Source organism: Rhamphochromis longiceps, linkage group LG7 (assembly GCF_057381845.1).
Source record: "Rhamphochromis longiceps isolate RC_006_pf linkage group LG7, R_longiceps_female_GT1.1, whole genome shotgun sequence".
Taxonomy (NCBI): Eukaryota; Metazoa; Chordata; class Actinopteri; order Cichliformes; family Cichlidae; genus Rhamphochromis; species Rhamphochromis longiceps.
This window is the reverse complement of record NC_140563.1, coordinates 70,083,068-70,106,258: the sequence shown is the minus strand read 5'-3', so window position 1 is coordinate 70,106,258 and position 23,191 is coordinate 70,083,068. Positions and strand designations below refer to the sequence as shown.

General features: G+C 45.0%; 4 protein-coding genes across 10 annotated transcripts; 2 read left to right on the top strand and 2 right to left on the bottom strand.

The window, feature by feature from the left end:
* Nucleotides 1-37: 37 nt before the first annotated feature.
* Nucleotides 38-2,609, bottom strand: pclaf (PCNA clamp associated factor). The gene is made up of 4 exons (XM_085415088.1): nucleotides 2,451-2,609; nucleotides 1,487-1,567; nucleotides 1,227-1,407; nucleotides 38-227 (listed from the first exon to the last, which is right to left on the bottom strand). Exons 1-4 carry the CDS (start codon nucleotides 2,494-2,496, stop codon nucleotides 188-190), a joined length of 348 nt encoding a protein of 115 aa, XP_085271214.1. The 5' UTR covers nucleotides 2,497-2,609; the 3' UTR covers nucleotides 38-187.
* Nucleotides 2,610-5,639: 3,030 nt separating this feature from the next.
* On the top strand, nucleotides 5,640-11,412 carry nedd1 (NEDD1 gamma-tubulin ring complex targeting factor). Of its 3 annotated transcripts, none has more exons than XM_085415063.1 (16): nucleotides 5,640-5,762; nucleotides 6,518-6,661; nucleotides 7,027-7,121; nucleotides 7,421-7,537; nucleotides 7,608-7,748; nucleotides 8,084-8,313; nucleotides 8,665-8,866; nucleotides 8,968-9,091; nucleotides 9,258-9,368; nucleotides 9,680-9,730; nucleotides 9,811-9,900; nucleotides 9,991-10,157; nucleotides 10,233-10,431; nucleotides 10,600-10,741; nucleotides 10,876-10,942; nucleotides 11,024-11,412. In XM_085415063.1, the coding sequence occupies exons 2-16, from the start codon at nucleotides 6,526-6,528 to the stop codon at nucleotides 11,126-11,128; spliced, it is 1,977 nt and encodes a 658-aa protein (XP_085271189.1). In that variant the 5' UTR covers nucleotides 5,640-5,762; nucleotides 6,518-6,525; the 3' UTR covers nucleotides 11,129-11,412. The 3 variants fall into 3 exon arrangements, with proteins under 3 accessions (XP_085271189.1, XP_085271190.1, XP_085271188.1); XM_085415064.1 differs by having other exon boundaries at nucleotides 9,255-9,368; nucleotides 10,641-10,741; XM_085415062.1 differs by having other exon boundaries at nucleotides 9,255-9,368.
* Nucleotides 11,413-11,612: 200 nt separating this feature from the next.
* On the top strand, nucleotides 11,613-16,235 carry lyrm5b (LYR motif containing 5b). 4 transcript variants are annotated; one of them, XM_085415075.1, is made up of 3 exons: nucleotides 11,613-11,815; nucleotides 12,957-13,022; nucleotides 15,930-16,235. In XM_085415075.1, the coding sequence occupies exons 2-3, from the start codon at nucleotides 12,978-12,980 to the stop codon at nucleotides 16,134-16,136; spliced, it is 252 nt and encodes an 83-aa protein (XP_085271201.1). In that variant the 5' UTR covers nucleotides 11,613-11,815; nucleotides 12,957-12,977; the 3' UTR covers nucleotides 16,137-16,235. The 4 variants fall into 4 exon arrangements, with proteins under 4 accessions (XP_085271201.1, XP_085271200.1, XP_085271203.1 ...); XM_085415074.1 differs by having other exon boundaries at nucleotides 11,622-11,986; XM_085415077.1 differs by lacking the exon at nucleotides 11,613-11,815 and adding an exon at nucleotides 12,333-12,582.
* Nucleotides 13,752-23,086, bottom strand: LOC146666933 (uncharacterized). 2 transcript variants are annotated; one of them, XM_085415067.1, is made up of 14 exons: nucleotides 22,217-23,086; nucleotides 21,438-21,517; nucleotides 21,215-21,326; nucleotides 19,904-20,020; nucleotides 19,029-19,145; nucleotides 18,515-18,613; nucleotides 17,983-18,108; nucleotides 17,754-17,851; nucleotides 17,588-17,677; nucleotides 17,419-17,467; nucleotides 17,087-17,151; nucleotides 16,653-16,774; nucleotides 16,463-16,562; nucleotides 13,752-16,388 (listed from the first exon to the last, which is right to left on the bottom strand). In XM_085415067.1, exons 3-14 carry the CDS (start codon nucleotides 21,288-21,290, stop codon nucleotides 16,311-16,313), a joined length of 1,137 nt encoding a protein of 378 aa, XP_085271193.1. In that variant the 5' UTR covers nucleotides 21,291-21,326; nucleotides 21,438-21,517; nucleotides 22,217-23,086; the 3' UTR covers nucleotides 13,752-16,310. The 2 variants fall into 2 exon arrangements, with proteins under 2 accessions (XP_085271193.1, XP_085271192.1); XM_085415066.1 differs by having other exon boundaries at nucleotides 21,438-23,086.
* Between the last annotated feature and the right edge of the window lie 105 nt (nucleotides 23,087-23,191).

Genomic DNA, 23,191 nt, shown 5'->3' with positions numbered 1-23,191 from the left:
GTGTCCTCATCCAAAGACGGCCATATTTGTTCTTCAGTTTGTTTTCAGTCAAGTTTTATTAGTAAAAAAGACAAAATCCAGATGATCTCAAACAGACATTCTGTAGGTAAAAAACATTGAACTATACAACGTGAATTGAGCAGAATTTATATACAGATGTACATCAGCAGTCGGACTGATCCAGGCTTCAGTCGTCGTCCTCATCCTCAGCGGGCAGCGGCCGGGCTCTGCGGACAAAAACCAAACTGATCAACATCAGCGTCAAACTTCCCACAGGGCGCTGGAACACAAACGCCACATCCTGAATAAGTAAAATCTGTCATTCAGTCGAGCGGCGTCAGCGGCGAGTTTGAGGCCTCTCCTCAGATTTTAGCATCATCCATGCAGCAATCAGTTACTCACCCATGTTTGAACCAAACAGCTTTCTCACTTTTGATCGATTTAAAACTATTTAATATCAGTTTTTAACTTTTAATGACTTTCAAGACCTACAAGGAGCTGCAGATCAGTCCAGACAGGTGAGTCTGAAGCTATAAAAGCAACGATTTGAGAAAAAGAAATAATCAGATTATCGTCAGCTGCTGTATTTGAGGTGTTTTTGGGACAAAAATCAGCTGAGAAGCATGGCTACAGTGTTCCTAATAAACTGGACATTGAGTTTCCTGGTACCACTTGATGCCGTTTGCTTTAATTCAATGACCATGAGGGAATATAATTTTTTAAAACAAACCTGCAGAGTTAAAATGCTTTCATTTTTCAAAATAAAAGCACTCCATCTCTGCGTTTTTACATTTGATAGCTGCAGACTCTGCTGAAGGTTTCCGGTGAACCCTCAGAAACCGGCCTCTGATGGGTGACTGAACAGAGAGGTTCCTGATCCATAAGTGACCATATAAAGCTTCATGCCGATCCAAACTCTGGATCACGCTCTTTGGGTACGGTAAAGCATCAGCTCCCGTTGACACCGGCCTCCGTTTCCTACAGCATTCATTCAAATGTTGCATCTCACGCAGCACGCAGCTGGTGTTTTAGCGAATCAAACTAGCCTGGCCCACGTATCACAGCAGCAGGTACAGCTCCACACTGAAATAATCTGAGGTGAAACTAATGGCTCATCACACAGCAGCAAACCTCGGCTGAGCTTCAGCTCTCATTTTGTGTGTGTTTTAAAAGGAGTTTGGGACACAAGTTCCCTGAAGAGGTTTCAAATAAAGCACAACACATACTTCCTGTTGGCTTTTGACATCCCGCTGCCTCCGGCCTCTTCATCATCCTCCACCTCCTGGGGCCGCCTGTTCTCCTTCTCCATCTTCCTGGGGGGACCGCCAAAAAAGTCCCCGATGCCCTTCTGCCAGGTCGGGGTGGGACGAGGACACACGGGGTTCCCACCAGTGTATTTGTTCTTTGCTGCAAGTTACAACAATTACAGCAGCCTCAGTACGTGAAGTGTGTGTGTGTGTGTGTGTGTGGTGAAACTAGGACTGACCAGGTGTGGGGGACTGGCTGCTGGAGGCAGCGTTGGATGAACTGGCACCCAGAGACTTCCGGGGGGCAGAAGCTGCAACAGCTGCAAATGAAATGCATGAAACCAGCTGATTATGAAGGATCCAGTAAGAAACCAGTAGAAGTTCACCGAGGACCAAAGCTGAGCCAAATGAACGTAAAGAGAGTAAAGTCTCATTTGCAGAATGTTAAATCAAAGTTCAAAGAAAGCTTGTTAAAAACCTAAAATAGCTGCAGAGTGAATGAGAGCAGTTCACTGCCATTTAAACTGGGTCTTTAAGGAAGCAGAGCAGGTCTAAATTTTAATTCTTATCCGTTGGGTGTTGGAAGAAATGTAAGCCAAATTCACCAGAAGGTCCCAGAACTTAATAAACATGCATGCATTATGGACGGTAACACGCGTGGCATCTATGGTAAAGAGAGACGCCTTAATTATTTAATATGCGAATGGACTTTTGTGAGGCGTGCGCACAAAGACGCACCGCGGCGCTCAAAACTGGCGCCAGTTTGCAGTAAACGTCGTACAAACTTTGGGAAAGGGTCATTAAAGATGACACCTCGTGAGATTAATGAGAACATTAAGCTAGAACCTTTGACTCCGATGATAAAAAGACAATTAAATGTTTTAATTTAAATATCTTCGCCTCTCCCGGAGAACCCGAGAGGGCAGCAGACCAGCCTCCGTGTTGGCGGGAGGCTGATTTTAGGAAGCCGTGCGGTGGATTTACACACAAACTTCATCTGACAGTCTTCTTTCAATTATTTTAGTGTAAAAAATAAATATAATACGTTAACTACTCTTCTTCGAGACTACATTTGTATGATTTTACCAGCTTTGGCTCAGCGCCGCCTGCCAGCCAGACTACCTTACAAAACAGACGTGTTCTTGTACAAACAAGCTTTAAAGACCTAAATTCTGATTGAATGCCTTTAACTTGTTGCCGTACCTTTTCTGTATGATCCGGGCACACTATCGGCTTTTGTCCTCACCATGTTGGCAGCGGGTTTTACAGTAAGCCGACACTCCTACCTGAAATCCGCGGACCGCAGTGAACCGAGCACCGTCCCGCCTCGGTTTAAAACCAACAGGCGGATGGGGCGGGAGACTTCTTCTTCTCTTGCTTCTATAGTGGTAGACTCCACGAATAGCTGGAATACAAGTTTGCCCCTCATAGGTGAATGTGTGTAACTGCAGCTCCCACCATTTTATTCTTCCACTGTATGGATGATTGTTTAAGCCACTGGCAGAAAAATAACGAAACAGAACATTTTCTTGGTAATCAGAAGTTTGAGTTATCAGGCTATTATCACAAAACTTCAAATTATGTATCTTCAAATTGCACCTTACTAACTCAAACTTCTGAGGAACTAGCGTTAACAACTTGACATTTTGAATGAAGTGAAAACTTGAACCTGAAATTTTATGAATGGCAATTTTTTTTAGTGGCGGAAACTTTGACATCAACATTGTTAAGACGAGTAGTAAATACTGCAATAAAAAATACTGTCGAAATTTCTGAAATACACTATAGTATGTTTAGTTTTTGTTCTGCTGTATTTATTTATTTTTCACTTCAATTAGTTGTTTTTTGGTCATATTGTATTTTTTATATAAATGAATGTTTTTTATAGGTTGTGTTTACACAATAAATTATAATGATTTTAGTAAATAAATTACAATGAAATACGTTAAAGATTTCATGATAGTAATACAATTATGGGGTATAATACTGCCGAAACGTCTTGAATACACTATTGTTTTTTCTTTGCTGAATTTGAAATATTTTGCATATGAAGCCAGTTTATCAAATTACATTTGTCGTTTGTTTTACTTTAATAATTTATTTTAGTATATAATTTTTTACTAATATTTTATCTTCATTTTTACTGTGTTCCATTCAAATTTTTTCTGTTTTTTCTGCTTTTTTTTTTAAATTCAATTTAAAATTTCTATATATCTTTAAAAAAAAAAAGTCAAGCTCCTTTTTGTGTATTTTTTTTTTTACATTTTCTATGGTTTGATCATATTGAATTTTATTTGAGCGATTTTTTTATTGGCCTTTTTTAAACAATAAATTATACAATATATACAATAAAAATACAATAAACTATAAGGGTATCAGTAATTAAGATAATTCCAAAACACTTTAAGAATTTCATACTAATACTATAATTATGCGGTAGAAACTTATATTTACTAGTGATGTGTCGTTGGCGAACGAAATGGCTCTTAGAGCCGGGTCTTTGAAGTGAACGACGTGAGCCGTGGGTTTTTTTTCATTATCTCACCCTCTCTCTCGCACTTTTCCCCGCTTCACTCCGCACGCGAGCCTTGTGCTTGCGCTGAGGGGAGGGGTGGTAGTTACACTCGCAGTAGCACAGGAACAGAGCGGGAGGGAGGGAGAGAGAAAGAGAGGCAGGGACAACAACATTAGAAAGGTATAGTAATCATCCACAACTATTTTCAGTTGCAGATGATAAAGGATTCAGAAAGTTTATTCATGCAGGTCCATATGACAGAGGATGTGCATCTTCTTTTTATTTTCATATTTTAATTTATGTTTAATTGTGTTGTGGTTTGCAGTGTTTTGTGTTGTTCCACTTTAAATTTGTTTAAAAGGAAAAAGCTGAAATTTAAATAGTTAAAAGTTTAAAATGTAAATAGTTGTTTTTTGTATTATATGATTTATTTATTACATTTTATGTGGAGTGAATAAATAAAAATATATTTACGGTGGCCCCTACAGACACAACACGTATAAACTCCAAAACACATTTCTAGTGTTAACTGAACTTCCAAAACAGAGCTACCTAGATCACTTAAATTACACAATTGAAAGCATATGTGTATTGTTTGTGTATTTATACACAAGCACTCATATATATTCATATCAATTTAAAAAAAAAAGTACATTTACCTGTTACTACCACACACCAAATCAGGTCGTTGGTACTTGCTGGCTTGTGTAGCCACTAAGTAACAAAAGCTCAACACTGCCACTAGCATCCTGGAGCACTTGTGTTGTGTTTTGTACGTGTTTTGGAGTTTGTACATGCTTCCGGGTTTGTATGTGCTATGGAGTTTTTACGTGTTTTGGAGTTTTTACGTTTATATATATTTATATATAAACATATATAAATAAAACAACATTTTTTTACATTAGTAATTCCTTTTGTGCATATATTCATATTGTTGTTAATAATAAATTAATTAAAGCAACAAAACAACCTGAAGATCCCATCCCAACAACAGACTGTTCTCTCTGTTGAGGTCAGGAAAGCGATTCCGCTCCCTGAAGACCAACACAGAGAGACTGAGGAGGAGCTTCTTCCCGCAGGCGATACGGTCTCTCAATCACACCACCACACAGTACTGACCCACACATACAGTTCTTACACACACACTGGACTTTCTGGACTTTGGTTTTGCACAACACTGGTCACTATATTCTTCATTTCCGGTTAATACTTGTACAGCTGCTGTTATTGTGTATATATTTATTTATATTTAGATTTCTTCATACATTCTTATATAGTTCTATATTGTGTATTGTGTATTTTGTTGTACAGTTATTTTATTTTCAACTTTAATTTATATATTTATCTTTATCTTATTCTTCCCAGTTAAATTTACCCTTCATTCTAATTTGTGTTGTACAGTTATTTCATTTTTAACATTAATTTATATTTTATTCCTTCCTAGTTAAATTTACCCTTTTTAATTTTTCATATTTATTTCCTATCTTATTCATAGCCTTTTCCTTTTTTGTTTTCTTTAGGTCACGAGCAGTTGTCCAAGCATTTCACTACATATCGTACTGTGTATGACTGTGTACGTGACAAATAAAATTTGAATTTGATTTGAATTTGAGATCCGGTTGGGAGCCGAAAGAGCCGGCTCTTTTTAGTGAGTCGAGCCGGAAGAGTCGGTTCTCTAAAAGAGCCGGAAATCCCATCACTAATATTTACTAAACTTGTTTTTGTTTTATTTTTCTTCATAAAGCCACGTTTTTATATTCCTATTTTCTTCATATAAAATATAACAAAAATTAAATATTTTATTCTGTGTTTTTCTTTAATTGTTGCCTTGATACTGTATATTTAGTACATTTCGATTAGACTTTAACACAAACACAGGAAGTACGAGCCCGTTTCCACCGTTTGTCCCTCCTGGTGTTCCGTAGTGGCGGTTCATTGGCTGCGGGCGCCTCCAAAACAAACTCAGTTTCGACTTTTCGGTGATTAAAAACTCTTTCTGGGTAAGTATAGTTAATCTTAAGGACTCTGAGGGTCAGGCGAAAACATTCCCGGCAGTTTCCGCTCGCCTCGCGACTATTTGTTAACTTTAAAGCCGTCAAGCTGTTAGTCGGTTAGCATGAGCTACCTGTAGCTGCAGGTTCAAGTTAACGGAGCAAAGTCGATAAAATTTCTGTTTGATGGACCAAAAACAGCCTGCGAGCCGTTAAAAGTCCTCACAGGCGTCAGACTCAGCTTTACGTGTCCGTCTGCCTGCAGTTAACTGTGTAGAAAAACTACAACAGAGACCAAAAAACTACGAACATCCGATAGAAGGTTCCACAGAAATACTTCAGCACTGTGTACTTTTACTGCCTGATACTTGGAGTTACTGCACCAGCTTTTCAACTCTACCTTCCTATAAGACTTTTTAAAACCAGGTTTCAGAGCGCTGAACAGTAAAGGAAATAAACACAATCGAAAATAAATTAAATAGAATCTAGTTTTGAATTCAGTGGGAAAAGTAGACATGCACATTTTTGGCTTTGTCGGTTTCTAAAAGCCAAAAAGTAAAATGTAAATCCGATCCATCTTCCTGTGTTTATATCGCAGGTTTTTCCTTTCCCTTCTATAGTCATGTAGTTCTGATCATTGTTTAATGGAAAACTTTACAATTATGTTGTTTGTGCAAGTTTGACAAAACCAATGATGAGCTGTAAAACTAACAGTGACGGCCTGCGACGATACAACTCTCTGTGCATGTGTTTATTTTCTCCAGCTGTTACCATGGAGGAGGTGACACGGCTGGTGTCAACCGGAGACTGCGTGAAGATCTGGGATGCGGTTTCCATGGCGCCAGTGGAGCAGTTTAACCCACACAGCACAAGCCACCCTGTTGCTCAGGCCTGCTGGAGCTCCAACAGTATCCTGCTGTCACTAAGTCACCACAGCCGGGATATGAAAGATGGAAATCTGCTGTCTTTGTCATGTCCAGCAGGGGGCGACTCCTCTGTCTGATTGTATACACATCTTTGGTCACCCTGAGCTCAGTAAGCACTTCCTGATGAGTTTATGATCTCAGTTGGCGGTTTAATTTCAAGGGGCAGCCAATCACAATAAAATGTCTTAAAGGGGGAGGAGCTAAAGCAGCTTCTTTCAGACAGGTCATGAACAATATGAGACAAAGAAAGCTTATTTTAAACTATGAATCATGCAGAGCTGCCCTGTCAGAGTGAGCAGCATAAATCACCTTTAGATCTGTGAATCAGCCTTGACCAGTTCTCTCAGACCAGTACCTGGTCAGCGCCAGCAGCAGTGGGGACAAGCTGGTCGTTTCCAGCCTCAAGTCGACTCCTGTGCCGGTGGTGGAGCTGGCCGACGGGGTGAGTCTCAGCTCTTTAAAGACTGCAGAGGGGTAAAAGAAGAATAAAGCCTAAGACGTTATTGTTTGTCTCTGGGTCCAAATTCTCCTTCAGTTCCCAAAACACTGAGCTTTAGAAATATGATACCAGCTGTTCTCCCAGGTGTTTTAGTGAAGTTTAGGTTTCAGGGAAAAGAGGGAAACTAAAGATTTTAGTTACGCTGTGTAGTTTTAGAAAGCCGAGTCAGTCTGGTAAGTATCTCACTGAGAGCTCTTCGGCCTCTGTGAAGTGTAACGGTGCTGGTTTGTACCCGTGTTCAGAAAAAGCAGACCCGGGTGTGTCTCAGCTCCTCGTCTCAGTTTCTGGTCAGCGGAGGTCTCGATCACTGCGTGCACATCTGGGACCTGAAGACCAAGAGACTGCACCGCTCCCTCAAGGTAGGACCTCACGCCACCTCCGGGTTCCTTTACCTCTGAGCGGGATAAACATGGCCTCCTTTTCTCTCAGGACCATAAGGAGGAGGTGACTTGCGTGTCCTTTAATGCCAACGACAGCTACGTCGCCTCCGGCTCCACCAGCGGCGACCTAGTCCTCCATAGTCTGACCACCAACCTATCCAGCAGGCCGTTCGGCCACGGCAGCAACCAGGTCAGACCTCCACTTTCATATCGTTTTTCTTTTAAAGATTTTCTTTGAAGCTGCTCATGTGCAGCCGCTCAGGTGAGCTGTGAGTTGGTGATATGACTGTAGTGAGGGAGCAGCCAAAAGGTGGAGGTGTGCTTTCAGTTTATTTACCTCACCTCATCACATTATATAAAGTCTTTAATAAAAGAAGAACTCTGCAGGCTCAGAGTTAACCGGAGAGTGGAGGAGGGGCTCCGTTTTTATGCTTCACTCTGTTCAGTCTGTGTATGTAAAGACTGTAACTAAAAGACAGCAGAGGAATGTTTGGTATTACTGCTTGATAATCTGTTGATCTCCAGCCCATCCACGACCTGAGGTTGTCCACGGTGAAGCGCTCCCTGCTGGGCAGCGTGTCTGACAGCGGAACGGTGGTGCTGTGGGACTCCAACACCCAGAAGGAGCTGCACGTGTTTGACGGCGCCCACAAGGCCCCAGGCTCCGGCCTGGCCTTCTCGCCCACCAGCGACCTGCTGGTCGTCAGCGTCGGCCTGGACAAGAAGATCGTCTGCTACGACACCGCCAGCAAGATGTGAGTCCGATCGCTCTGTTCTGCACGTCCCTGCTCGGTCACAAGGCTGTCACGCCCTCTGTGGAGCTCCTGTTCCATAGAGGGCGCTCTCGAGCTCATTGAGAATGAGCCGGGCTCTGAGGAGGTGTAGTTTTTCACCTGTCTTCCTTTCAGGAGACTGCAGAAGACTTCTAGACTTTAAAATGAGTCTCATCGTGTTTTATCCTATGTTAATATAAAACTTTCTGTCCAGCAGTCCAGAACCAAAGCAAAGCATCAATAAGAAGGCAGCATGAGCTGAAGCCCACTCTTTGTCTGTGGATAAAATCTGTTCCACTTTGTGTTTAACGGCGTGTTCGTCTGCATCTCCAGCGTCCTGAGGTCCATCCGCGTGGACAGTCCTCTGACAGCTGTGGACTTCACTCTGGACGGTACTGGGCTGGTGGTCGGGTCCACTCACGGGAAGATCTACCAGTACGACCTGAGAAACTCCAGTTCCCCCACCAGGATCACAGTGGCCCATAAAACCTCAGTGACCTGCCTGCGCTTCCAGAGCAACGCCAGCAAACACAAGGTACTATCCTCGGGACTCTCAGACGGAAGATGGGAATAATATCAATTTTTCCTTCAGTGTGTCCAAACCTGCAGGGTTATTTTCTCTCTTTCTTGTCTCAGTCCAGTAAAATTGGCTCCTCAAAAACTTCCAGCTCTAAGAGATCCTCCACCAAGCTCCCCAGCAGCCAACCAGATCCCACCGCCAGCACAGGCCCTGCCCCCAACAGACAGGTGACAAACACAGGTGGGTTTCACGCTGTAGGTCACTGTGAACGCGAGTGTGCGCGTTCTGTTTTTCCCACACAGATAAATAAGGCAACTGTGAGCTTGAAGCTCCTGTGGCAGTGTGGCCAATCACGGTTGTCCTGTCTGATGATGATAAAGCCATAATTACAGCACGTGTTCAGCAGGAGGCGCTGCTGTGGACGGGATGTGTCGGGAAGCTGAAGGCCAGCAGGGGGCGGAGCAGTTCAGTAGCGTGGGACGAAACAGTCTGGACATCTTCTCTCCCGCTCGCGAAGGTCAGAGGCAGCCTGTGATTGGCTGAAATCTGATGCTGCATTCACTAACGTTGCCTTGTTTTTGTAAATCGCAGCGTTCTCTGTAGTCAAAGGAGCTTTCAAAGAAAAGCGTCTGGACTTCTTTAAGCTGCTTGAAGACGTTTCAGCTCTCATCTGAGAAACGTCTTCAAGCAGCTTAAAGAAGTCCAGACGCTTTTCTTTGCAAGCTCCTTTGACTGCGATGACCTGGATGACTGAGAACCTTCACAGCCGTTCTCTGTTATCACCTCTAACTGAATCCATTTCAGTCGTGCTTCTCCTTCTTCTTCCAGACCCGCTCACCCACGGGACCACCGCGAACACCCCATTTGGACGAGGACAGGGTACGAGAGGTGGTCACCAGATGCATTTGAAGCGACGCTGCCGTCGGACCAATCCTGACGCTGTGTTTCTTTTTCCTTAGTTACCACTTCGGAGGTGATGTCTAGAGATGGGGAGGGTCAGCAGCTAACAGGCCGGGCCAGCCTGGACATCTTCTCTCCAGTCAGAGAAGGTCAGAGTTCAAGTTCAACACCCATTTAAAATGCCTAACGGTCCAGGTGAGGTCACCTGGAGGTTAAAGAATGTCTGCACTGTGCTTCAGACTCTCACGCAGGTCCCAGCTCTCACAGGAAGACGCCACTGGGAACGCCGCTCGCAGCCTCGGCGGGGAGGTGCTACAGCCCGCTGTCAGTCTTCCAGACCCCTCCGGCTATCAAAGAGGAGGAGCCAAACACCGCTGTAGCTGGAGAACTGTGTGATGCCAGAAAGGTGATGACCTTTAACCTTTAACCTCTACACCTGTGACAACGCAGGTCCACCTAACTGAACTTTGATCTGTCTCAGTCTGACAAAGTCAGCTGTTCCAGTCTGGAGACACAGAGTCAGTCCACGCCCCCTATGTCACAGTCAGCCAATCACAGTCAGCTGGCCCCGCCCTTCTTCACGCCAGAGCCCAGCCTCCGGAGAGCCAATGGCATTCAGGCTCACCTGAGCTACGACTCACCTGTCCACGGAGCTCCACCCACCACATCTGCAGCAGCAGGTAGAGTCGGGCAGCAGCAGTTCTGAGGGTTCAATTCCCACTAAGGTCCGATATCACCGTGGTTAGTTCACTGTTTGTGGGACTCTGTAGGAATAGGCTTGTGAATTGGACGCTGAGTTCAGGGTCAGCTGCTTGTGTGGGAGATTCCGATGTTTCCTCTGCCTTCAGGTCCGGCTCTGTCGGCTGCCGTTTCCTCGTCTCTTTCTCAGAACATCGCCGACGTGGTTGGACAGGCCGGAGCTGCTCCCCTCACCTCCCTGCAGATCCACTTCATCCAGAACATGATCCACGAAACTCTGGAGGAGTTCAGGTCAGTCTGACCTCTGACCTCTCTTCAGAGAAAAATCAGCTAGCCTTTTTGTGGGGACTATTTTCAGAGGCGGGTTGATTTGGTGTTTTTGAGCTTTTATGGCAGCGGGACATGAACAAGCTTCTCCTCCTCAGGAACGCCTGTCACAAAGACATCATCAACCTCCAGGTGGAGATGATCCGACAGTTTTACATCCAGTTGGTACGACAGATTCGTCCGAGCTTTCCTCTGATGGTCAGATGTGACTTTCTGGTTTTTTATGATTCTGTGTTTGTGTTTCAGACTGAGATCCACAGTCTGATAGAGAAATACTCCGTCAACGAGTCTCTGGTGGAGGAGATCGAGAGGCTGAGGGAGGAGAACCGCCGGCTCAGGGCCAACTACTGACCGTCTGGAGCCTCGTTCTGGCTGCCTCCTCCCATCCTGATGTCAGATGGTCCAACATGAACGTGTGTGTGTGTGTGTGTGTGTGTGTGTGTGTGTGTGTGTGTGTGTGTGTGTGTGTGTGTGAACACTTATGTACCCTGTTTTGTTGTAATTTAATGAATTTTGATGTCAAAGCCTGGAAGAGTTTGAAAGGCGGTCGGTTCACATGTGCCTGCATCATGTTTTAGTAAGAAGCTTTTGTCTGAAGAAGAATAAAAAGAAAAAGTTTACAGCCAATAAAAAAATTACGTGTGTGTGTTTTCATGTACATCAACCCGAATCTTTCTAAAACCTTTGGTGTGTTTATCACAGTTTTAATGATCAGTAAGTAACACGGTGTGAGGCAGTATTTACGGTGATATGCGGTTGTAGTTTGTAGTGAAATGTGTGTTTGTTCTTTGGCTTTTCGCGGGCCGGCGGTTTGAGCGTGTCGGGGTGGGGTTACTCTCTGCGCGCTCACACTCTTTGGTTGTTTACCTGCTAGCCTGTGAGCGCGCAGCACGCTCACTAAGTTCAGACTTTTAGGTTTTCGTGCTCCGCGGCGATGAACCCGGAGCTCAGCGGGTTGTTTTAGACCAACAGCAGCGGGGGAAACAGATTCACCGCGGGAACTTTAACCCTGCGTGACCTTTGACCCGCTCAGGCTCGGTTAGTTTATTGTCGGGTTTTTCTCTTTCAGCCGCTCAGAGCAAAGTTGGCTTCCTGCTAGCGCTGCTCACCTGACGTGAATCACCTGAAGGTGACGTTTCATTTGATCCACTTCACGCAGGAATTCAAACCCTGCAGCAAAACTGAGACCAACGAGCCTCAAACGTTCCTGTAAGTGTTTATAGTATTTATGACGTCACGAGCTGAGCGTTAAACGTGTTTTCAGTCTAATCTAACGCGCACCTGGCAGACAGGTGTGCGTTACATGTACTGCGATACTGCGTGTACTTTCTAACGTTATAGACCTGCAGGCAGAGACACGCGGAAACACAGTGTTACCTGCAGCAGGTGCCGGCGGTCACGCCCACTACAGATCACGTGCTGGTGTGCCAATTTTTTGCACACCTGGATGAGCCGCTGTGGGTTATGTGCTAACCGCGAAGTGAACCGGGTCGCTCTCCACCAGACTCCATTCACAAAAGCTGGATTTTTACGTCACAGAAGGGCGGAGCTTTGCGTCTGCAGCGGCCTCGACTGGTCCGTTAGTTTGTGTTACGGAGCGACTCTGATGTTTTAGTGAGTTAGTTCGGATCACAAGAAAACACTGAAACAGTAAAGTCACGCAAAGTTGAATAGAAACTTCTTTTTTCTGTCAGGTGAAAATCTGCGTTTTTGTGAGTGGACTCTGGTGTAAGATCGGTTTCTTTGTTGGCCTCCCAAAAGCCATAAACGTCATCATCTAGTCCCAAACGTCATGGGAACAATAGGTTAGCAGGTACATTCAAGATGTACTTTATTGTTATTATTAACATTTAATTATTAAACAGCTTTATTGTTGTTTATTTTTAAAGTGTTACTGTTACACTGGCGCCTGTAGTGCTTCGGCTGTCACAGATAAATGACAGTCGGCCATCCGATCCGGAGCCGATGGCTTCAGATCTGACTGCGTCATTCAGCCTTAACGCTGTTTGTGATTCCTGTGAAGCGACTGATCTGGTTCGATGGTTCTCTTGTTGATTCGTCAGCAGAGCTGCAGTTTTCTTTGTGTTGCACATGGAATTGAATCCTCAGCAGTTACTGAGCGTGAGCAGCAGGTTAAACCTCTTTAATCTGAACTTTGCGTTTATTCTGCCTTTCTCAGCTCGGACTGTCCTCCAGGAAGATGGCCAACCCACTCAGGTCTGAAGTGTTTCGACTGTACAAGAACGTGAGTGTTGGGGAAATTCATTTTTAAAGAACTCGATGACCAAAGTTCCCTCTAATGTTCCACGTGTCTGAGCGAACACACAAACTCCCTGAGCGTCCCGTGGACCACTGTGAGCAGCAGCAGACGTGTGCACTGTGGTCACGCCAGCATCCAAGTTACATGTTTACTAAAGTAATCAAATTACAGCATTTACATTTATGTTAGACGACTTTTAACTGCTTTAACCCACTGACAATGAAAACTTAAACAATCTTGTTCATGTGCAGCATGTTAACACTATTGGAAGCAAAAATAACCTGAACTCCAATTTTGAAAACAACTTTATTTTTATTATTTTTTGCTCTGACTGTATTGTGAGTCTGTGGTCTGGGAGAGAGTCTGTAACTCTGTCTGCAAATACAGTAAATAATGACCAATGTTGGGTAATTAATTATTTAGTTACTTCTTCAAAAGAGTAACTGAGTTATGGAAACAAAGTTTTGCAGCTGTTTACCTAAAAATGCAGCCAAGGTGTTTTTAAACAAACATTTCAAACTATTTACAGAACAATCAGCTGTTCTGCATCAAATCTGATGCCACACAAATTATTTGTGCCGCTCCAAAAATAATTTCTGTCCACTATGAGATGAAGGAGAACAACAGCCTGATACCTGCAGGCCTGACAGCAGCAGATGTATCACTGCTGTAACACCTGTAACACTCAGCAGGCGCCTCATTGTCCTGACACACTAACTACACACTAACTACACACTAACTACACAAGATTTGTGTTAAACGTCTCAAATCTCTCACATCTCAAACACGCCATCACTCCTAAAACTTCCCCCTCCCTAAACAACTAAAGGTCATGTTGCCATATCATTCTTTGATTGGTCCACATGGTACATTTTTCCACCAATAGGAAAGGCTGGGAGTTTTGGTGTTTTTGCTCACAGGCTTTCGAGCGTTTTCCTTATAAAACGCCGTTTTTACCGTTTCTTCCTGCAGTAAATATAAACAACGACAGTATTCAGGAAGAAAACCAAACATTGCAGATATTTTATCATAACTCTGGTTTTACGCGGCCGATCAACACAATTTAAAAACTGGTATAAAGTCCACACTTTGTCCGTCAGTTGTTCCGTCTGTCGTGCTCACATCTCCAATGGTTGGACACGTTGTCATTAACGTGGCTTCACTCCACATCAGCCGCTTTGCTAAAACACCGGTGTCACACATAAGGACGCTGTCATAGCCTGTCAGCGACGTTGATTAGCTGCGTATATACGAATGTGAATCGCATCATTGGCTGGACTTTGGGATAAGGCGGCATCGTTCTGATCACATACGGGAGCAGCCAGTCACTGACTAACATGCAGAACAGGATTGTTAAAGTTTAATTTTAATTTCAGTGCAGGTCAGATTTTTTTTGTGCGCAACGCAGATTTTCTGTGCTAGCAGTGCGCAATTGCGCACGCGCGCAGCTTAGAGGGAACATTGTCGGTGACACGTTGTCCTCCAGCGATTCTAGATTTTCTGTTTTCACAGCTGTAAACGTCAGAATCGGGAGTTTGGATGATGAGACTTCAGGCGGCGTCAGCAAAGACTCCATGATGATGTTGTTAACATTTATTGACAGTTAATTTACTTTTAAGATGATCTGTCGGTGCCACTGTGAGCCGTCGGAGGTGCGTAATGATGAGATGACCTCAAACAGATCTGAAGGCACAAAGCTGCCTCTCAAATCTCCCATCATGCAAAGCGGTGCTGAGCCCCACCAAAATGTTCAAGCTTCATGTTTATCTGTGAAGATGTCAGCAGTGTTTACAGAGGGCGCTGCAGCAAGTGTCGCCCCCTGCTGGGCATTAAAAGAATGCAACTGCGTGCACAACCTGTAGTGTCTGCACCAAAGCACTGAGGTCTTTATTCATCTGTCAGAATGACGCTGAAGTGGTGTTCTGATATATTTAAAGCTTATTTATCGGATCGGGCTGAGATTATCTGCTCAGAAACACTCTGACGACACTTCATCATGTTTAGGGTGAAAAAGTGGACGTTTCAGTGGCAGAGCCGTCGTTACGCCGCGAACAACATCAGCAGAGAAAACCAACAATCAAACTCACAGCCCACCATCACAATATTTTAATAACATTAAAGCCCAAAACCCAGAAATCTAACACGCCTCCCTCTGTAGCCCCGCCCCTTTAACGGGTTCTGAGTGAAACCAGCTGCACACGTGACATAAGATGTGCTGTGGCCTGAGATGGTCACCACATTTTTCTTTGGTGAAACTAACTCAGTGAGTTTAGACAAACAGGCAGCAGGCGGCGCTTTCTTATTTCATAAATGCAAAAAATAAGATGCCCGCACTCGTGATCCCTCATGGTGAAGGTTTAAAGACTTCCTGTGTCCACCTCACGCAGGAGCTCCGCCCTCCTGAGTGAATTAGAAAGTAAGGTGAGACACTGTAACAATCAGTGTTTTTAAAGATTTTATGCATGAGGAAGCGTGTAGGATGGAGATCAGCGGTGCCTTTATGACCGCAGAGCTATCTGCAGATAAACCTTTGACCCTCTTTAGGAAAACACTTTCTGTTATCAGCTTTAGACTAAGATAAGGTCTCTGCAGGGAGCGCCGCTGAAGGAATTACAAAGCAAGACTATGTGACAAGATTTCAGAGTCACCTTTTGTAAAGTGAATCACTAAAAGCGCTCGTGGATCCTCGGAGCATTCCCGCTGCTCGTCCTGATAAAACGCATTGGCCTCTGGAGGTGTGTCAGTCTAAGATCATCGTCCAGAGTGATTTTAAGACCTGTGCTGATTTTGAGATCATGTGATCATCATGTGCCGTCATACATCGGCCGCCTTTTTGCCCTTTAGTAAAAATAAAGACATATTTTTGCTAACACATCCTCTTCCTCCTTGCAGCTCCTCTACCTCGGCAGGGAGTACCCCAAAGGTGGTGACTACTTCCGCGACCGTCTGAGAGCGGCGTTTGCCAGGAACAAGGCGGTGGAGGACCCCGAGCAAATAAAGGCCCTGATTGCTCGTGGCGAGTACGTGGCCCGGGAGCTGGAGGCGCTTTACTACCTGAGGAAGTACAGAGCGATGAAGAAGCGCTACTACGAGGACTAAACGGCGACCGAACGGTGACGACACGAACAGCTCTGAGGTTTACGGATCCAATCCTGAGGTCACATGACCACCGAGTGAAGCCTTTAAATTAAAGTATTCAAAACAAAAACAAGCGTGAGTCCTCCTTCCTTCCTTCCTGTCTGTCTGTTCCCATAGGAAACAGTAGAAGCAAGGTCAGAGGTCAGAGGTCGGGGGGGCGATGGCGTCTTTGTCGGCCAGGTTGACTCTGCAGATGGGACAGGTGGGGTTATCCTGGGGGGGGAGGAGACAGAGTCAGGTGGCGTTCCAAGTTTATGTCATCTCCGTATAACCAAGCACGGCGTTACCTTCAGCCACTGGTCGATACAGTGAACGTGGTAGTCATGGAAACACGGCAGAATCCTCAGCTTCTCGCCGTCGCTGTAGTCGCAGACACAGATCTGACACCTGCCGGCCAATCAGCACAGAGACGTGTTAGCGTGCAGGTTTGGGGTTTGTTTGTTTTCAGCGTTACAAATGGCGAGCTCGGAGACTCACTGCGTGTTCCCGCCGCTGCCGCCGCATCCCTGGAACACCTTGGTGGGAAACCTCTGGATGTCCGTCGCGCTCAGCTGATTGGTCCTCACGGCGCCCTGACGCTCCTCGAGCTCCAGCAGAGACTGAAAGACGAGCAAAGGCGTCAACACTCTGACATCTGGGCCCTGATTGGTCCACGTTGAATACCTGCAGCGTCTAACTGTAAGAGCTTAACTGTAACACGAAGGAGGAACGTAAAGAAGAGATCACAAACCAAGTCTGAGATGAAACATTAAAGAAGAAGAAGAAAGATCCAAATTCAAAACAACTTTTTGGAAAAAAAGCTCCAAAGACAAATTCTGACGGGATTTTTGTCCCTGAGTGAACAAAGTCTGCAGAATGATCGAAACTCCTCCCCCTCCTCGAGACCCCTCCCCCTCCTCCAGACTCCTCACCTCGTAGTCGTTTCCTTCAGCGTCATCAGATGTGGCGTCCCTACTCCTGCTGTGACCAATCAGAACTGTGGAACGATCAGCAGAAGCAGACCGATTAAAGCTCTACAACAGTGTCATGCTGTCGTTTGATTGGTCAGGTTTCTACGCTGTCGTTTGATTGGTCGGTCAGGTTTGAGCAGCTTGTGTTTGTTCAGTTTTTATAGAGAGAAAAAAAAATCTTTACTTTAACAGGAGCGAGTAGAAAAACTACAAATACTCCAAAGACCTGATTGGACTGAAGTACTGCATGTATTTATACCACATCTCTGTAGTACTTGGTTTCTGGTGCTTACCTTCTCCGGGAGCCACCTGAATCATCCAGCGGCGCTCTGTGGGACGACCCTGCAGAGAGAAGGTCACGGCTCGGTCAGCGAATCAAAGCAAAACGTCGCACGTTTCCTGAACGCAGCACCACTTTTGATAATATGAAAACCACGATCAGACTGTGATTGGCTGCCTCACCCTGTGGAGGCGATGAAGAAGACGCTGGTGGAGGTGGTGATAATGGAGGTGGTGACGGTGTCTGTTGTGCTCCACTCGGTCCAGCCGAGCCTGGAGGAACAAACAGAAACGTGAACACCTGTCCGCTCTGCCTCAGGTGAGGCGTTTGGTGCAAGTCTGCCTCCACCTGCAGGTGTTGGTGCAGCGCCTCGTGATCCTCCACCTGCTGTAAACCAGTGGCTCCCTCCTCTTCGTCGCTGACGGCGAGCTGCTCCACCACCGCGGCTGCAGAACAAAGCATCAGAAGAACGCTGAAGGTTCAGCAGGAGGCTGGAACCACCACCAGCCAATCATGTTTCAATAATACCGACGTTCCCCATCGTTCTCAAGGTCCGCCCCCCAACACTGACACGTACCGAGCACCGAGTCGTCCTCCGCCTGCAGCCTTCGGGCCAGAGCCTCGTCTTCCTCCACCTGCTGTGAAGGAACCGCATCCTCTTCCTCTTCCTCCTCCTCGCTGCTGGAGATCTGCTCCTCCACAGCTGCAGGAGAAACCACTCGTCACAGACTCCATCATCATATAGTAATAATAATAGTTCGGACTGTGGGAGAACCGGAGAACAGAACCAGAACCTTCTCACTGTAAGCACACCCTGCTGACCACCACACCACCGTGCCACAACATCACAGTAGTGATGAAGATGATGATGAATGAAGGATATAGATTTAAAAAGGCAAAACATTTAAAAAAATAAATACAAAATAAAACAAAATCATTCTTCCACAGTGGGAATCCTGCCCTGTATGCAAAGCGTGGAAGTGGGAACAGCGACGTTTGCTCATCGAGCAGCTGCGAGTGAACGGCGAACAGCGATTACCGAGCAGCGCCTGAGAGCAGCGCCCGTTTCACTCACCGACTCACCACAGCCTAACGCAACGCTGACGTACCGATGTCTGAGCCGGCCTCCACCTGCAGCTCCTCGTCATCCTCCGCCTGCTGGAAACAAATGGCGTCCTCCTCGCTGATGGCGAGCTGCTCCACCGCAGCTGCAGAAGAAACGAAGGATCAGACAAGCCTCCACTGAGGGTGCAGCTGCTGAGGCAACAGCCCCCGTGCTGCGTTCAAAGACACCACGCTGACAAAATGTGACAGCAGGAGTGACATGCATGTTAACTGTTCTAATAATAACTAATGTGGAGGGTGGGCGTGTTCCTGCAGCCGTTTGAGTCATCAGCAACATGTATGAATGTTGGAAATTGGAAATTTTGGAGAAGCTGAAAGATAAAAGTGGAGCTTAGGAAGCATCGGGAACTTTAACGTTCCTGATGCTGAGAGAAGAGTAACTCCAGGATCGGTTCCGCTTTTTTTTGTCGCCAACAACCGTCAGAGACGCTGAAACTAAAGCAGCAGTGAAAGAAGGGTTCCAATATTCATATGTGTGTGTGTAACGCCAACACGTACCCATGTCCGAGTCGTCCTCCACCTGCAGCCGTCGGGCCAGTGCCTCGTCTTCCCTCAGCTGCTGCGAACGAGCTGCAGCCTCCTCCTCCTCGCTGATGGAGATCTGCTCCACCACAGCTGCAGGAGAAACCACTCGTCACAGAACCCATCCAGGCCAAAGAAGCTAGACCCAGAGACGCGTGCACCATCGAGTGATATTTAAAATGCAAAAAACTAAAAATAAAGAACCAATTAAAAATTATCTTTAATAAAATGCAAATCGACTCGTGACCACAGCCAATCACAGTCATTCCCTACAGGACAGCATGGACAGGGCCGTGTGAAGGAGGGGGGCTGAGGGGGCTGCAGTCTCCCCACTGCAAAAGGCAGACAAGCAGCGCCCCTGTGTGAGCTTCTCTGATTTATTCTTACTGCTGATTGGTTCCTGAAGGCGAGCCTTCAGAGAAGACGGAGCATGGTCGCCCGTCACCTCCGTCAGTTGTTTGTTTTTTTAAGTACAGGCTGAATTGGGAGGTACTGGCGGTCCTGTTTTTTGTTTTGTTCCTAGTCTAGATTATCAGGACCAGTTTAGGGGTGGAGCCTAGTTGGTCATGGTCGTCCTCCATCTGTTTTAGCCGGAGCGCTTGTCTCATCAGGAGCACGTCGCCAAATACAAAAAATGAACAAAGGTGTGAAAAGTCTTAGTTCGCTGTTTCATTTGACACGTGTGGCAGGAAGTTGTAATATATAAGTATAACTGCTCACGCCGAGCATCACAGTCACATGACGTTCATAGCAGTTACAGAAGTTATTTAGCATTAGCATTTTCTTTGGTTCACTTACAAAAGCAGCAGACCGACAGCAGGTCTGCCCCCCCCGATAAGACCGACACATACCGATGTCCGAGTCGTCCTCTGCCTGCAGCCGGCGGGCCAGCAGCTTATCTTCCTCCATCTGCTGTAAACGAACCGCAGCCTGCTGCTCCTCAGTGATGGAGATCTGCTCCACCCCAGCTGCAGGAGAAGAGATGGAAAGATTTAAGAGTTCATCAGTTATTGAGTAGGAGTTTAAAACCCTGAAATATTCAAAGGGTAACTCGATGGGACTGAATGATCTCCTCATACCGACATCATGCCCGTCTAAGCTGGAAAATTCTATAGAATTACATAAAGTCCCCACCCCCACGACCAGAGATGGGCAGTAACGCGTTACAAGAAACGCGATACTGTAACCCGATTACTTTTTTCAAGTAACGAGTAAAGTAAGGGATTACTATTGCAAAAACAGTAATTAGATTACCGTTACTTTCCCGTAGGAACGCTGCATTACTGCGTTACTAAAACCGTGATTTTTTGCGAGAATGTCTCACGACAGTGACGTAAGCGAGTGCGCCGTTAGTGACAACAGCTGTGTGCAGATCAACAATGGATCACATATCGAGTGCAGAGAGAGTATGAGCGTGCAGCGTTTAAAGCGTGGAAGTACTGACCTTACTTTGAGTTTGATTCCATAAAAAGTGACAAAAACATTAGTGTCCGCTGTGCGTGGGAAGAAAACTTCTTTTTACAGCGAAAAAACCCCTAAACTTCCAACAAGCACCGAGTAGCTACGACGTAATGGGAAACTCACAGAGACACTCGCGGATTCTTCCACTGACCGCGGCACACCTACACCAGGGTAAACCTCCGCCTGCCCTACTCCTGCTTTACAGGTGAAAATAGAGCAACAGGACCGCTGAGTCTGTGACTTTATTTATTTTCTGCTGTGTTTTACTTGCATCTATTTGAAAGACTGAGTGTAAACACAAAAAATATTTTATTTTATGAGCTGGAATGTGCAGAAAATAGGTTTAAATGTTAAACCAATTTATTCCAGTCAGAGAATGTTGCAGATAATTACATTTTTGCTTGATGCATAAAGTTAAAAGATTAAAACTAATAAAACAAGTTTTAAAAAGAGACTTTTCCATTTGATTACATTTTGTATGATGGATTATGCAGAAAAAGTAGAATTGGGCTGAAAGATCTATCACTTTATCACCTACTCAGGTTGTAAATCGTGTTTTTAAAAAGTAACTAAGTAACTAATTACTTTTGAAAATAAGTAATCAGTAAAGTAACGGGATTACTTTTTTGGGGAAGTAATCAGTAATTAGTTACTGATTACCTTTTTCAAGTAACTTGACCAACACTGGCCATGACATTTACCAAATTCTGAGTCGGCTTCTAGCTGCAGGCGTCGGGCCAGCGCCTCGTCTTCCTCCACCTGCTGCGACCTCCTCATCGTCACTGATGATGATGATTAACTGCTCCAGTACAGCTGCAGGAGAAACGACTCATCAGAAAACCGTCACTGATTACAAATGCAGGTTTTTAACACCATGGATCTGTGCAAAGAGCCCAGTGATAAAAACAGCAGATTCTCCCTCACCTGGAAATCTGCACCAAAGAAGAAGAAGGATGAGGGGGGGGGGGCTCCTGATAATGAACACAACTACAGGCTTGAAGGTCCTAAAAGATATAACAGGAATTATAACAATATGTAATTTATGACCCAGTTACAACTACAATAATGCAGTTAATCAGCGAACCAATAAGAAAATTGAAAATAAAGTGTCGGAAATGTAACATCTGCCTCAGTAAAACTGAAATACTTGGATTCAGTACAATAACGTGCACTTCAGTGAAGAACTTGGGTAAATGTTCCTGGTGGTTGGTGATCAGGGAGGGTGCCACCCCATGCACTCCTGTCCCCGGACACGCCCCTGGACTGACGGTGTTTGGATGTTCCGGTGGCGCAGGGGTGTGTCTATCGGCACATCTGCCCCAAACCGAGCGTCTCTCAGAGACGTGTAACTGCAGGATGAAGCTCAGATCAGGAGGAAACACTGCGCCTAAGTGTCAGAGGGGATATTTCCGGGTGGTTTGGGGGAGTTTCCTGTAAAGTCTGACTCTGTGGGTCCGAATCCTTTCTCAGCCAGCCACACTTTCCTCTCTGATTTCTGATTTCTAGCGCTTTCACAAAAAGCTGAAGGGGGAAAGGATCCGGATGATCCGGCTGTCACGGCCGAGGAAGTGAAAGTAAAAGTTTGTGATTTAAGCTGATTCATGACGCAGCGGTGAAATCATGAGAATGAAAGCTGCTAGTTTAAACTATAGTTACTATAATAACCATAATACGAACAACAGAGGAGAGCACAGAGCACCTACCTTGACTGGAGGTCTGCATTTGATACTAGAGGCACACGCTGGGTGGAAGGGAAGCTCTCCAACCTTTATACATATACGTGACGTGTAACAAGCCCCGCCTACTCTTTAATTAGATCTGAGCGGCTCTGACGTTTAATGAGAGAATAGAGTTCATTTCACCAACACAATTAAAACTCGTTCATATTTCTGCTTCACCTGAACTCACCATCACTGATGTCCACTCACCTGCTGAGACTGTGGGAACTGACAGAAGTTAAAGGATACCCTATGTATCTGTGTTTGAGGTCGAGAATGGCCGAGGCTGGATTTGTTGCGTCTACTGTAACCGTAACAGTTGGATAATAAAGTTTCACATGGATTTTTTATTATCAGCTCCACACTGATCCACACTAACCCACCGAGAAGCCAAAGTCACAGAAAAACACAAATCCACAGCAGAAAAGGAGACAGCGGCTCGTTTCCTGTGAGGTCAAATTCATGTTTTTGGTCTGGTGGAGAGTAAAGGCGTCACGATTCACAACTTTGAGCCTCCTGATTCTTCCTGTTAAAAAGGAGTTTTTCGTTCCCACAGTCCCCAAAGTGGTCACAGGGGGTCATCTGATTGTTGGGGTGCATAATTTTAGGGTCTTTACCATAAAACATAAAGCACCATGAGGCACTGTGGTCATGATTTGGTGCCTTGTAAATAAAATAGAACTGAATTAAATATATGATCTAAATAACAGTTTGTATTATTTTGAACATTTAGAGGAACAGACACATCAACACAAAGCAGACTAAATAAAACAGTTTGATGCTGTTGCTGCAACAGGTCGCAGCTTTTCTGATTTTTGTTCAGAGGAGAAATTAAAATATTTTACAGAAAATATTAATATTTTACGAAAAGTCAAAATTATGTCAAACAAACTATCTAAGGCTTAAAAAAATAAAACAAACAACATTAAGACATAAGAAGATGAAATATTAAGAAGCACT